We start from the raw sequence: 16450 nt of genomic DNA, 5'->3' as shown, positions 1-16450 counted from the left end.
TATGTTAGTCCTTGTGTTTCTAGGCACCTTGAACTTTTATTTTACTGGCTCATAGAACAACTTTGTTCACAGCATACACAAGAGACGTATTTTTTACACCTGACTCCAATATGACCCATGTAGACGGATAATGAGACGTCAGAATATGGGTTTTCTTCATTTATTACAAAAGGTTCGTTTGTAAGTACACTACACAACTACCCTCTCAGGTGAGGTACTTTTCAACTTGAGCGCCCACCGGCAACTAAAACTCCCTTTGCTACCAAAATGCAACATTTGCAATAATAAGCTAAGACATAGTGTTTTGTGGAATACTCATGAATATTGAGTTCATTTACCTTTTCGTACGAGACACGTCTACATACATGAATTAGAACACACACACACACACACACACACACACACATATATATATATATATATATATATATATATATATATATATATATATATATATATATATTCATATATATAGATATCTATATATATGAATATATATATATATTTATATATATATATATATATATATGTATATATATATATATATATATATATATATATATATATGTATATATATATGTATATATATATATATATATATATATATATATATATATAGTATATATATATATATATATATATATATATATATATATATATATATATACATATATATATATATATATATATATGTATATATATATATATATATATATACACACACACACACACACACACACACATATATATATATATATATATATATATATATATATATATATATATACTCACTGTCCAAAGGAAAAGGCAACCCTTTTGACTGATGTTTTTGACAATAAACAGGGTAATGAAAAACTTGAACTTCCTCATTAATGTTTTCTTGAGGCTTAACTAACTAGTTTAGCTTTTCGATCTCGTGAGATTAAAGCTCTGTTGATGGACCTTGATGCTTATGGAGGTGTAGACCCAAATGGTATTTTTCCTTTGTTTTTATAAAGACAGCAGATTTCTTAGCTCCAAAGTTATCTGTTATTTTGCATAAGTTAGCAAGAAGAGGAGCTTTTAGCACTTGTTGGAGAATTGGTAATGTTACTCCTCTATGTAAATGTGTTTGTGGTAGCTCAAGTCCCACTGATTACCGCCCAATTTCCATAACTCCCATATTATCTAAAGTTTTTGAACGTCTTCTGGCAAAATGTCTTAATAGGTTTGCTGAAGGTAATCATCTACTCCCTAGTTTACAATTTGATTTTCGTAAAGGCCTTGGAGCATGTGATGCCCTTCTTACAATCTCCAATGCTGTACAGAAATCCCTTGATTGTGGTCAGGAAGTTCGTATGATTGGCATTGATTTTAGTGCTGCCTTTGACTGTGTTAATCATGAGGCCCTTGTTTTCAAACTGAAAAAGATTGGGAGTGGGTGGGTTGTTTCTTAGCATTATTATTGATTTTTTAAGTAATAGATCTCAAAGAGTTGTTGTTGATGGGCACCATAGTGAGTATAGGAATGTGATATCCGGTGTTCCACAGGGTAAGGTTCTTGGCCCATTACTTTGCATACTATATACACATGACATTTGATTTGGCCTAGAAAACAAGCTTGTTGCATATGCAGATGATGCTACTCTCTTTGCATCAATTGCATTCCCCTGATTGTAGTTCTGGGGTTGGTGAATCCCTTAATAGAGATTTAGCTAAAATTAGTGCATGGTGCAAACTATGGGGTATGAAGCCGAGTCCTAATAAAACTCAAAGTATGATTGTAAGTAGGTCAAGGATGGTGGCTCCTCAACACCCGGATCTCAGTATTTATAATATTTCTTTAAATTTGTATGACTCTTTTAAAATTTTAGGTGTGATTCTCGACAGCAAATTTACTTTTGAGAAACACATTAGGTCTGTGTCCTCTTCAAATGCATAAAAAAATATGGCTTATTGACAAAGTCTTACAAGATTTTCGGTGATCAATCTATTCTGAGGAAGTGTTTTAATTCTTTTATTCTACCTTGTTTTGAGAATAGTTCTCCTGTCTGGTATTCAGCTGCTTATTCTCATCTTAATTTGTTGGACAGAAACTTACGGTTTATTAAATTTCTTATTCCTGATCTAGATATTAATCTTTGGCACCGTCGTTCAATTAGTTCATTATGCATGTTGCATAAGATTTTTCATAACTCTGACCATCCTTTACATTCAGATCTCCCTGGACAATTCAATCCTGTTCGTAATACTAGGCAGGCTGTTAATTCTAATAGCCAGGCCTTCTCCATCATGAGGCTCAATACTACACAGTATTCTAGAAGTTTTATTCCAGCTGTTACCAAGTTGTGGAATGATCTTCCTAATCGGGTAGTTGAATCAGTAGAACTTCAAAAGTTCAAAGTTGGAGCAAATGTTTTTATGTTGACCAGGTTGTCATGAGTCTTTTTGTTGTTTATATACGACATATCTGTTTTTGACGTTGTTAATAGTTTATGTAGGACTTATCTGCTTTGGCGTTGTTACTGTTTTTAGAATGATATATTGTTAATTTATTCTCATCATTTATTTGTTACCGTATTTCCTTTCCTCGCTGGGCTAATTTCCCCTATTGGAGCCCTTGGGTTTATAGCATCTTGCTTTTCCAACTAGGGTTGTAGCTTGGCTACTAATAATATATATATATATATATATATATATATATATATATATATATATATATATATATATATATGTGTATATATATATATATATATATATATATATATATATATATATATAGATCTGTGTACACGTTACTTCATATGTAAAATACATAAAGTTAATTTTCCATCATAATAACTTCCATGACTAGAATATAAAGGTTTTATAACAACTCTTTCTATCGTCAAAATTTCAAAAGATGTTTCTCTTATTGCCTAGATGAGATTAAGAAAATCCTGCAGGAAAGTAAATAAAAAAGCCCCCCCCCCAAAAAAAAAAAAAATATAATTACCGCAGACCCCTGCAGGTTACCTGGGCGAAGATGATCCGATAAGTCGAAATAGAACGATCGTCATTAAAACGCACACAGCTGAGTCTTTAAAAGGATCCAACAGAGCCACCTTACTTATTATGCGGAATCCTGCTCGGTAAGTTAACCTGTTTATCTTTTTTTCCAGGGCCGGGGTTATTTTGATAGAGGAGATTTCAAGTTTACTTTCTTCAGCTGAGGATGCTGATTCATCCCCCGGCAGTCTTATTCTGATTTTCTTTCCATTTTTACTTAGTTAATATAGTTATTACACAGATTACATCGTTCGGTCACTGTTCTCATGAGCCATGAATGGGGGACTTTGCCAGACGACGACAATATGCTTCTCTTAGTATAGGCTTTAACATACTAATGCAAAACCGACGTTTTAAATCTAGCCACTATCCCTCCTTTTAATTTCATTCTGTAGTAATAGCGGCAAAATACATGAAATCTATCTTCTGATAAGATAAAATGAAAAATAACGTAATAAGAGTCATCTACAGAAGACGACAATAACTTATTTCTTTATTAAACTCCACTTTTGTTTCAGATCCTTGATATCATATTGGAACTATAAGAACAACAGAAATTCCTTCTCACGCTGGTTTTTGTCTGCTCCTAACTCGTCTTACAAAACTAAAGGTGAGAATATATAAAAAAGATAAAAATAAAATAATTCTATTCTTTATTGGTGAGTATTTTATGTTACCAGTCATACTATTGAGAATTACTTCAGGAAACAGCAGGTACTGTAATAATCTTCAAATATTTATTGATTCAATAAAGATCCTCATGAGTATTTTACAACAAGGTCTTGTGTCAGACAAACCTACCGTCACCATAGAGTTGGTATGGAAGGAAAAATAATTAGCATAAAACTTAGATTAATCAAGAATATTGATAAAAAAAAACTATTTATGTGTTAGATCTAAGATTTTTTTTCATGGGGAGATGACAAAGTTGAGTTGAAAAATCTTTAAGTCTTTCTTACTCATTTTCATTGTTCGGAAAAATTTTGTACAATGGGGTCATTTTCCTTATTGGTTTTTCACAACTATCGTTTTTGCAGAAATTTTGAGGTTTGTTTTAGAAATCAGTTTTTGTTTTACTGACACAAAGTAATCAGATCACACCTCTCTTACTACCAGGGATCAGTGCAATAACAATTGAATGATAATGATTTGATATTCATCATTTATTATTTATCATACAATATAAAAAATAATATGGTTTTATTTAGACAATATCCATTTCTTAAAAGTTTGATTTAAATAAAACAATTGACGATATTTAAGAAACTGGATAAATGGAGCACAAATGAAAAAAAAAACAATTCTATATTGTATTTGTTTTCTCAGATTCCAAGGCTAATAGAAAAACTAATTAATAAAATAAATGTGAAAAAGTATGCCATAAAAGAATTATCTTACAATTACAGAGAACTTTTCCATATTGTTTTTTTTGTATTTATCTATCTTCAAAGCTATTTCAACACTTGCTAGTTAAGTCAACTTAGTAAAAGATCACAAAATCAGCTATAATAAGTTTTCCATAAAATTAAGTAAAGCCACATCTAATTCATGTATGGATGAGCAAACGGCTTAATACTCAGTTATTTTTTCTCTTTTAGCATTTCATAAGTTTGTTGAAAAGGAACTGGAGATTTGGAGGTCAACTTATATTTACCCCCTGAAAAATGCCAAGAGACTCCACGTCATCTTTTACGAGATGTTAAGAGAAAATCCTGTGAGAGAGATTCGTGGAATACTGCGATTTTTGCAACTACGACCCGACGAAGACCGACTTCTCTGTCTCTTGAGGCACTTGGAAGGCGTTGCCAAGGGCCAACAAAGACAGATACAGCCTTATACCTGGGAAGAGAAGAACGCATTCGACAGGACCATTGAAGAAATTAATGTCATCCTCAGCTCAAGAGGGTTTCCTCCAACACCTGACTACCGGATATATGGCCTAATTTGAAAATATAATAACCGATACATAGAACTATGCTATTTGATATAAACAAATATAACCATTATGAAAATGAGACTCAATGTGAAGATGAGACACCTATAATGAAAATTAAATACTTGTGTGAAAATTTTAGAACAATTGGAAATATGACATTAGAATATTACGAGTAATTAATATTTGAAATGAAACAGGAGTATTCCTCTTCCTGAATACCAGAAATCCATCAATTGATATAATGATATTATTCATATTATGGTATCCTAACTTTCAATGTAAAACATGACACGTTTGTTCCTTTGCGATATTCAAGTGACAAATATTGTCCTTTGATAATGAGATTACCTCTGTGTAATCTGGACACTGTGGTTAGAATTGCTCAAGAAGTGGTCCATGAGCTGTTGAAGGGTGGAGTCGAGAATCCCTGTCCTCTTCACCAGTTTGAAAACATATTTACTCATTCAGCCACTTACGTATACGCAGGTTCGGCAGCTCAAAATAGAACTTTTCATTTTTTCTTTTCTTTTGCAAGAAGTGAATACGTCTGAAAGTTATTGAATGGGGGATAAGCAAGAGATTTTTATTCAGATTGTCAATGGTTGTTTACTCATCTATAGATCCACACTCACTCGTGCGTCTAGTAGGTCGTTGCCTCCTGTGCAGTAGCAGGCAAATGCCCTGAGGTGGATGAAGAGAGCAAAACCATGGTTGGGATGTTTCCTGGCATTGACCAAGGAAAATCTTTCAGAGGTCCAATTCTCTTTCGGTCTCAATGGGTGTGTCTGCTATCAACCCCAGCCCATTTTTACATACATCCCGCGAGTAAATATCTGGAAAAAGGAGTCCTTGGTTATCTAATTGTAAGCTATCAATTTCATGTCTTCGTGCACACTGCTGACAATAAGTTGGCCCGAGGAAGTCTTGGGCTTACTTAGATCTGTCAGGTAAGTTAAAATAGAAGACCATTTATGCATAATTGTTAATCATTAATCGGTTATTAACGTCAATAGTTTAAAAGTCATTTTTGAAAATGAAAACGAAAATACTTAGTAGCATTAATATATTTCCATTAATTACAAGGGAAATCAATGATATGAGCATGATGAATTATGTTATTTGCATCCCATGTAAACGATTGGCATCCATAAGAATTGCACATCGGAATTTCTCCACAAGTATTGGAGGGACCAAATTCATCGTTATGAAGAATATTTATCATAGTATAAAAAATAAAATAGAAGTAAAGATATTACATATCGAGGGGCTATATTATCATAAAAAAACAGTCCAATAGTATTATTTCAGTAAATAGATACAGTTAATATTGAAAAGATTTCTAGTTTGATATAAAGGCCAAACAAACAAAAAAGGAGTTGGTTTTAACAAAGTCAAAATCCGAGTGAAAAGAATATGAAAAGAGTTGGAAATTGCAACAGGACAAAGGAGATAGGAAAAGTGTAGAGACGGAAGGAAATGTGTCAAAGATTAGACATAAAATCTTGGTCAAATAAGGAAGTAGAAAACAAATCTCTTCATGAACTGACTGAGCTAAATAGGCTATATCTTCGATACCTTGAGGATATAGGTTCCTTCTTCTGCATCACCTAAATAGATCCCACACAGTCTTTTCTAACTTGAACAAATCCTCCTAAGAATCATTGATGATGAATGAGATTCCTCAAGTGAATTTGGCTTCCTTCTGAAGAAGAAGAAGAAGAAGAAGAAGAAGAAGAAGAAGAAGAAGAAGTAGAAGAAGAAGAAGAAGGTTCCCAATGAGTTTGCTTCTTATGACGGAAATGAATTCGTCTATAAAGTTTTCCTATTTTGAAAGGGTATAATTCTGATCATATGGTTATTTGGGTAATATATCCAAAAGTATTCAAGCCTTTTCTACTGTATAATGAAATATATATACTGTATACACACACACACACACACACACACACATATATATATATATATATATATATATATATATATATATATATATATATATATATATATCGGAGCCATTGTAGGGTGCCGGCCAGGTCCGTTTTCAACCATAGAAAATGGGAATATTATAAAGTGGGGTGGGCTGTGGCCGCCGTTCTAAAATCGAGTTCGTAGAAAACGGGAATATCCAGAACTGTGGCCGTCGTTCTAAAAACGATTTTGGCGGGAGAAGCTAACTTAAAAAACCCACCTAACCTATGCTAAAAGCCGTATCCTTACTCGGGGGGGGGGGGGCTTCGCCCCCCGGGACCCCCCCCCACCCTTACACAACAGTTTCCTTGCCTACGACTACGACGGGAGAAGCTAACTTAAAAAACCCACCTAACCTATGCTAGAAGCCGTGTCCTTACCTACGAGTACGACGGGAGAAGCTAACTTGAAAAACCCACCTAACCTATGCTAAAAGCCGTGTCCTTATATATATATATATATATATATATATATATATATATATATATATATATATATATATATATACTGTATATACATATATATTCCTTTGGATTATTAATCACCTTTACATATGTCACAGTAAACTTGATAAGTACTCATGAGAACTTGTATATGAGAACATAGAGAGAACATGATCTTATAGTAAAACAAAAATCGATTTTCAATCCTCAAATTCCGAAGTAGGTGTCAGGTAAAATAATATTCAAATTGGTATACTTGAATATGAATAAACCTGTAATCTATTGAACGCTACTGATACTAGGATTACACCCGACCTGACAGCATTATTGTTTTCCAGAAAATTCATGTCATTAGTGACTGACATAAATTTTTATCTATAAGATATGAAAAGTTATTTCCTGAAAGCAAATTACTTTGATCAACAGAAATTAAGAAATGCAAGATTTGGAAAAGATAAAATCCTCACAAAAACCAGCTGGTGAAAGGGGAAAGGGAATTTTTAGCTAAGAATGTATATAACAGAAAACTATCTAAAATTGATTAACAAAGCCAAAAATGTCTTGGATTAAATTACAGAAATATTCTACGAATACTTACCCATTTTTAACTTTAGTTTTTTATGATATTAGATATGTTAAAATCTATTTTTCACCTAGTAAAAGTCTCACCAGTTTCTAAAAGTACAAAAAAAAAGAAAAAAAAAGTTAAAAGTAATCGAGTGTATTACAAAAACAGAGGAAATAGTAGCGATAACATGCTTTTATATCTAGAATTTTCTTCTCAAGAGGGCATGAAATGTTTGTGAGTTTGTTGGTGGGTAGTTGTAGCCATTTTCGAGCTGGAGGTAAAACAACTGGACTAATCTAGAAGTGGGTAGCTCCATTTGACGCATTGATATCGAAAAAATCAATTATGGTGATGGTCATTGGTCGATTGGTGTAACGGGACAAGTGCTCTCTAGAGATTGTAAAAGAAGCAGGGGAAGGAAGAGAAGCTTTTGTCAGCCTTAAAGAAGTGAGAAAAATTATTGGCACCAACAAGTAAAATTCGTTGAACCTTTATGGTTTCGGGTCACAGTTTCCAATGATCTTACGCAACACCAAAAGGTGGTAAGAACCCCATCTTCATTATTTGATGTGTAATCTGCCTAAGATAATTACTGCTCATATTTGACTCTTTACCTATCTTCAGTGGTCACCTATTAACCCAGGATCCTAGAATTAAAAAAAAAAAAACACGCTTGTTTTGTTACGAATCTCTATCTCAATTAAGGGTTAAACGTGATCAGGGGTCGTGTCTATACCATGAAGCAATCAGTGTTATGGTAAAAGCCGAAACTGGGGCACGGTTAAAGACATAAAAGACGTGGAAGCTAAGTGTCTTAATATGTCAATAATATCTTTAGTGAATTTAATTACTTCTCATGATTGGCTTGATGACAGTTGAAATGTTTAATGTTTATCTTTTTCTTTATTGGAAATGTAAAAATGTGACTTTGGGAGGCAAAAGAAAGATTATTATTTTTTTTAAACTGTTTTGCCATTCAGTGTTTCAACTTTAATGGGTGTTTGTCAACGTTTTGTAAGGTAAACTCAGGGTTGTGGTGACCGATGTGGTAACGTCCCTGGCTGGTAATCGCCAGTCTGGGGTTCGAGTCCTACTCGGACTCGTTAGTTTATTTGATCGCTGGAACCTCTCCATCCTTGTGAGCTAAGGATGGGGTGTTTAGGGGCGACTACAGGTCTATCTGCTGAGTCATTACCTGGATCTGCTTGGTCCAAGTTATGGTGGAGAGGGGGCTTGGCCGTTGATATACGGTCAGTCTCTAGGGCATTGTCCTGCTCGATAGGTCAATGTCACTGTTCCTTGCCTCTGCCAATCATGACCGGCTTTTGAACTTTTAAATGATATACTGCAGTTATTTGTAATAAAAACGAAATGAATTAACATAATGAAGGTATAAACAAAGCATATACTGTAGGCAAAGCACACAGGTCATGTTGCTTCACTAATTACTGGTCCAAGCTGAATATATTTCACTAATAACATGACATAACCTTAATAGATGAAACATATTTATGTAACCACGAAGCTTACTACCAGGAATAAGAAATTATACATATCATACACAACATTTTCATATAAAAATATATAATTATGAATGAATTAAGATAAACTCAATAAAAACAAATTATTTCAGTAAAGTTAGTATACCATATAATTTGAAGTTTTTAGTTCTTAGGGTATTTCCTGGATTGAATCAGCTTTATATCCTTGCCTGCATGTCAATGGAGATAATATGAGTTATCAAACTGTGACAATATCAATGTTTATCGACAATAGCAGGTATTGAATTTATTTAAAAAAAAGAATATACCATTGCTAGACATAAATTTAATATAGTCAATTTAAAAACAATGAAACCATACTACTACCTGCTCTAAGTAAACTAGGGCTAATGATAGAAGAAACACCACCAGACTACGTAAAACATCTATCCAATCGGGATAATACCATATCCTGAAAAAAAATGTGTATACAAGTTCATATAGCGATATGATAAAAGATGAATCCATGTCACATTTAAAACTAAGTAAATGAAAATATATCGGAATGAGGTCCTTAACAATACTTTAAGGATAATAAAAAAGAAAAAAAAAACACAAGAGAGGGCAACAGTAATAACCGAAAAAAAGAATATCCAGACTAAATTATCACTTAAAGATTTAATATTAATTATGAAATTATGGCAGGGAGGGAGGATTATTTATAAAGATGCAACTCAAGGCCTTAGATATTGAATACAGACACCTTAAACATACTACCCTAATATATTTGGTACTAAACGCATGAATCCATGCAGAAAGACTATGGAGATGGCCGAGGCAGAAGTAGGTCTTAGAATCCATTATGATGAGAAATGCCAGGGATCCAGGTGACTTAATTTAGCAAGGTATGCTTTAAATGCTTTAAGATAACCCAAGAGTTAATTTCTGTCGTTTTCAAAAGCTGGAATTCTCTCGTCCTGAGGACTTGAAAGTCAGGAAAGGAGGGGGAGCTAGCTAAATGGTCCGACAGCCTCTAACACTCACAGGAAGTACACTATTGAGTACCAAGAATTTAAATAAAAGTATCAAATAGGAAAATTATAAGTCCTTCCTGCCACCATAAAAATTATTCAAAGTAAAAATTAAAAGGAAAATAGTCATGAGTAATTATATATTTAAGATGCTAATTTATATTCAGCGTACCTTATCCATTTCACTAACCTCACCTCATAAATCTTATACTTTTCACTATTATGTCAAACTTTGTTTTTCACTTAAGTACTCGTCATCAAAGCAATGCAACCCTCTAATATATTGGGTTGGTTCCGGGAGAAAATTATCGGGTTCAACCCAGAGAGTAATATCTCTCTCTCTCTCTCTCTCTCTCTCTCTCTCTCTCTCTCTCTCTCTCTCTCTCTCTCTCTTTATATATATATATATATATATATATATATATATATATATATATATATATATATATATATATATATATATATATATATATATATATATATATATCAGCGCAACCCCTTTGAAATTCGTTTGTCAATACCCGTTTCGATTGCTCTGCAAATGTTTTCTATTATTCAAAATATACGAAGAGCTTTGATCACTTAGAATTGGCTGAGAGATGCGGTAAAGCTCAGAGATCAGTGTTACGACATTTAGACTTGGATTTTATTTTTTATTAGCGATACTGTTCCATATTTATATAAAAAAATTCTCTTTATTTTTATATATAGGATATTGAAGGTACATACGTTTGAATGATCTTCAGTTTATACATCTTATCTAGTTTGATAACCAATCCTGCAGTTCTATCACTAGTACTAGTAAATGCTTCTATGTCATGTTATCTACAATATTTTATTAAAAACGAAAATCACTCCATTTTCTTCGTTTTTTTTCACGTCCTCGGAAGTAAAATATAAGGCCACTTTTAACAAAGACGTAATCTTCCACTTCATCAGTTTTTCTTATTTTACTAAATTCTACTATATCGCTTTTTATTTATTTTAATCCTTTTAGTAACACGGCAAGATTTTCTTTCTTAGACAGGGTCCTGTCGTTGTATGTCTAAAGATTAGGTTTCCAAAGATATCTTTTTATAGAAATTTTTAGTATCCCTTGCAGCTGAATATAGCTGTCCCACACCTTGGGCAGGAGTTCCACTACTGCTGGAAAATTTTGACTAAGACGAGGTTATTTTTATGCATGTATGGGTTCTGACCAGTTTTTATCACGCTGGCCAATACTAATTGGTGATGGTGTGATAATTATTCAGATTGTCCACAGCAAACCCATCTGGTAACGGTGGTCTTGACTAGTATAGCTTGGCAATGGGTAAATCCTTTCACCATGTTAAGGTCTGCGCGTTTACTTACATACATACTTATTTTGATGGCTGCTTTTCCGGTCCCATACAGTAGGAGAACCCACTCTCTACAGGACTTCCGCTGTCGTTTAATCTTGTTCGTTCAGAGTATTTATCGTTTCGGATCACGTATTGTTCATTTCCTGTTAAATCGTTACTGTTGTAGGATTGTTTAAATAAGAAAGTATTCAGTTTGCTCTTGAAAGCCTTCAATCATTCGAATGTTTCGTGGGAGCTTATTATAATGTCTCGGGACCGCATATTTAAAGGCCTTAGAGCCTTAAGTAGACATATATCTAGGTTCCAACAGTTTGAAGCCATTATACATCTATTACTATTCTCGTGTCGACAAAATTTGTTGGCTGAGCAATATGTAGCAATTCTCTTAAGTATTTTGGACGACCGGTTCTGATAACTTGGTAGGTTATTGAACATATTTTAAATTCAATTTTCGCTTTAATCGGCAGCCAGTGTAAATCAATTAGTATAGGGGTGTCCCTTTCTCTACGTAGGACACCTTTTATCAGTCTTGCTCCTCTGTTTATTATGCTTTGAAATTTCTTAAGTTGTCCTTTTAGTAAATTGTAATAGATAGAATTTCAGTAGTCAGTCCTGGTAATAACAGATTTTATCACAAGTTTCTTTACAGAATTTTCGTCCAGGTACTTTTTTATAAACGCAATATTTCATAGATGATAACCAGCACTTTTTTTTTTTTTTTACATTTATTTATTTGACCATTTAGAAACAGGTTACAGTCAAGAAATACACCTGAATCTCGAACTTTACTAGATATTTGCACCGAGTAATTATTTATGTTCATTTGAATATCACCCAAGTTTCTCACGCTGTCTCTCTTGCCCACCACCATGAATTCAGTGTTGTTCTCATTTAATTTTAGTTGTTTAAATGTCATCCATTCTCTAACACTATCATGGATTCGTTTAGAGTTTTAGTCGTGTCATGTATGTCATATATGGAGAAGTAAAACTGTGTGTCATCTGCAAATAGTTTAAACTTCACACCATGCCTTTGTAGCATTTTCGATAGACCAATAGTATAGATGGAGAATAAGATTGGGCCAAGCACACTCCCCTGGGGTACCCCTCTGTTATGGGTTCATATGATGAATAAGAATTTCCAATTCATACACAGTAATTTCTACCAACCAAGTAGTCTTTTAGGGTTCCCATCCTTTTGAGCAAATTTTATTACAGCGAAATAATTTTGAACGAAGTTATTTTGAGCGAAGTCATTTTGAACGAAACTTTACGAGTGATTGATAATTTCAACGAAGGTTGATTTTAAGCGATTGTAACTAATGGTTGTTAACTCAATTTACTGCGATTGTAACTAATGGTTGTTAACTAAAATGGTCGTTAATAATGTAATACTTGAATGGTTATTGAAGATATGCATATCACTTCGTTTTCTTAACTTGGAAATTTCGATTTATGTAGTCTTTCCAAAGAAGTCTTTCATGTAGTCACCCAACAGTCTGGCTCCTAATAGAGGCATTAAGAAAGGAAGAGAGCCTACAGAGGACTAAATATTTGGGAATAATGTCAGGAGAGCCTTTACGTAAGAAGAGGAAATATGAGAACTTAGAAAGAAGACTTGAGAGCGTTATTGATTCTAGAGAAGATGTAGAAATTACTGTTTACCTTAAACACCTAGCTTACAATATTACATTTTGAATAGATTTACATTATGTATAGGTATTTTTCATGAATTTCTAGAATTATTACATTTTAGCTTTTATATGTTTTTCTGTACAAAACAAAAAAAATTACATTTTAGTTTTATTTTTTTACACCAAATTTTTTTCTCTTTTTTTTTTACAAATATATATATATATATATATATATATATATATATATATATATATATATATATATATATATATATATATATATTCATCATATTCCATAATTTGACTTCGTTCAATTAGACTTCGCTCAATTCATCTTGTGAAAACTTTCCATAATTTTGCTCAAACTGACATCGCTTACTGAGCATCGCTCAAAATGCACAAAATGTAAGTTGGCTAAAAAGGATTTCGGCGAACGTGACATCGCTCAACTTGACTTTGCTCAAAAGAATGACACGATCTTTAAGGTATTCGAAAGCTTGATCTTCAACGCCGATGGACCGTAGATCATTTAGTAGCAGTCCATGCATAGATATATCAAAAGCAGCACCGAGATCGAGCAGTATTAAGATACCACATTTATTTTCATCCACCATTCCTAGCATATCATTTACAACAGAGCAGATGGCTGTCTCCGTAGAGATTAGTTTTCTGTAAGCAGATTGGTTGTCAGGCAAAGCATCTATTACTTCTAAGTGGCTGACTAGTTGTTCAAGTATTACATATTCAAGCACTTTTGAGACAAAGGATTGAACTGAAATAGGTCTATATGAGCTTAGTTCCTGGTAGTCCAGTGCATTTTTCAGAACTGGTGTGACTAAAGCCATTTTCTCAAATTTGGGAAACTTACATTCATAAATGCTTGCATTTGCTATTCTCATTATTATTTCGGCTAGAGTAGAAAAGTCTCTCCAATTACTTCAGATATTGGCATAGGATCGATAGCGCAGTTTGTTTTCTTTGTTTTTTTTTTATAATTCTGGTGATGTCATCTTGTGTTATGTTGTTAAATTGTATTTATTTTGTTTGTGTGCCTGATGTATCATTAATCTGATGTTGAGTATTTACAAATGATCTGGTTATGTTTTCAATTTCGTTTTTAAAGAATACAAGATGATTATTTGCTAGTTCCTGGTCACTGTATCCATCAGGTAGCTTCATTTCTTTTACATTTCCCATTATACCATTCAGGAGACGATATAACTTATCTATGTCTGTTGCTGCTTCGAGGATCTTTCTCTTATAGTATTTACTTTCTTTCCTTTTCAATATTCAGTTATATTGATCCGCAACAATTTTGTATTCTACCCAAGTACTTTCAGTTTTTAACCTATTCCACTTTCTTTCTTTACGTATTTTTTCCCTCTTTTTCACCAAAGTCTCCCCATCAAACCAAGGAGATTTGTCTTTTACGGTTATAGTCTTTTCCATCGGTGGGCACATGACATCATATTCACTTTTACTCACTTTATTGTAAGTGGTCATAAGACAGTTAGCACACTTAGCTCCTAACAGACGTTGGTCATCATGATCACAGGGAATATTGATAGCATCTTTTATTTTCTTAGTGACTTCTTCAATAAATACGGTAGGAGAAAAATTTGATTTATGTCTAAAGTTTATTTTCTTTACCGATGCATGTTTCAGTAGAGGTACACTAAACGTAATAAGTTTGTGTACTGGGGAGATAGCACATTTCTCTTTGACTTTCATATCAGATATAATATTATTCATGTCATCACTTATAATTAAATCTAGCGTATGACCAGATAAAGTAGTTATGCAGTCGACATTATTCAATAGTCAATATGATTCTAGTAACTCACTAAATGCCAAAGCGTCAGGATTTGATGCGTCATCCGTCCCAAAATTGAAGTCTCCACAGATGAATAATTGGTTTTTCTCCATGATAATTATCTCAATGAGAGCACCGAATTCTTTTAAAAGGATACCAGTGTTTGTTTTAGGAGGTTTGTAGATTGTTTACAAAGGATATTCTTCTATATTTGGGGGGTAAATTTTATTTCTATATATTCAAAGCTTGTTACACTAATTTTTTTTTACGTTTTGAGGTTTAAGTAACTTTTATGAATAAAGAGTCCCACATCCCAACCAGACCTACCTTCTCTCGGTATGTGAAAGAAGGCATATGTGGGGGGCGTCATTTCAAGTTATTTAACCATGTTTCAGATAATAATGGTATAGGCTATCTAAACATTTCTCGTTTATCAATTCTCGATTTTGAAGTCTTATTACCTACAGATTGTATATTTACATACAAAGTTTATGACATCCCTAGTAACCATGATCTCTATTTTCCGCTGGTCTTTTCAATTCCAAATCAAAAGCATCGCAGTCTCTAGGATTTACTGTGTGGTCATTTGGTCCGTTTAACTTTGTGCAGTTTATACATTTTGACACTTGCGAATTACAGTCCCTGGTGGAGTGTCTTCCTGAATATTTCCCGCAGACTTTATCTTCATTCTTAGACTTGCAATCTTTTTCAAAATGTCCGTACCTCTGACAGTGGTAGCAGGTGATCACGTGGTACCTATCTCGTATGTTATAGATACCCCTTTGTAACGAAACTTTGTCTTCATTATCATGAATAGCCCTCCGAACTTCAGGATCACATTTCAGCACATGGTGGGTGGTCCTCCCCAAGGCATTTTTCTTCAACGCTAGCCTACACTTATCTTATCTGCTATATTTTGGATTTGGTCCAGGCAGCGATTTATTTGAATCAAAGCATTTACTACATCATCTCCATCATTGTATACACTACATATCATTATTTTGGATTTTAGTTTTTCGATTTTTCTCGTTTCAGTGTCAGCCACCAATGCCTGAAATTTGTTTGCCGCCTCTTCTCTGATTATATTGTTTGCAAAGTTTACAACATATTTTACATTCGTAGTTGACCTTGTGTTAAGTATAGGAATGTTTTTAAGTGCTTTTTCAACCTCACTTTTTCTTTCAGTAATTTTAGTTGTTGTATTTGT

General features: G+C 33.3%; 1 protein-coding gene across 1 annotated transcript in view; it reads left to right on the top strand.

The window, feature by feature from the left end:
* The window catches only part of LOC137626578 (sialate:O-sulfotransferase 1-like), an 85444-nt gene extending 80343 nt beyond the window's left edge, over positions 1-5101 (top strand). The window contains exons 5-7 of the mRNA XM_068357612.1: positions 2990-3110; positions 3546-3637; positions 4626-5101. Of these exons, the coding sequence (XP_068213713.1) occupies positions 2990-3110; positions 3546-3637; positions 4626-4975 (563 nt within the window). The 3' untranslated portion in view covers positions 4976-5101. The remainder of the gene's footprint in view (positions 1-2989; positions 3111-3545; positions 3638-4625) is intronic.
* Positions 5102-16450: the final 11349 nt, after the last annotated feature.

The sequence above is a fragment of the Palaemon carinicauda genome, chromosome 34 (assembly GCF_036898095.1).
Source record: "Palaemon carinicauda isolate YSFRI2023 chromosome 34, ASM3689809v2, whole genome shotgun sequence".
In the NCBI taxonomy this organism is placed as follows: Eukaryota; Metazoa; Arthropoda; class Malacostraca; order Decapoda; family Palaemonidae; genus Palaemon; species Palaemon carinicauda.
The sequence above is the reverse complement of the archived record's forward strand: the minus strand, read 5'-3'. Positions and strand labels throughout refer to the sequence as shown.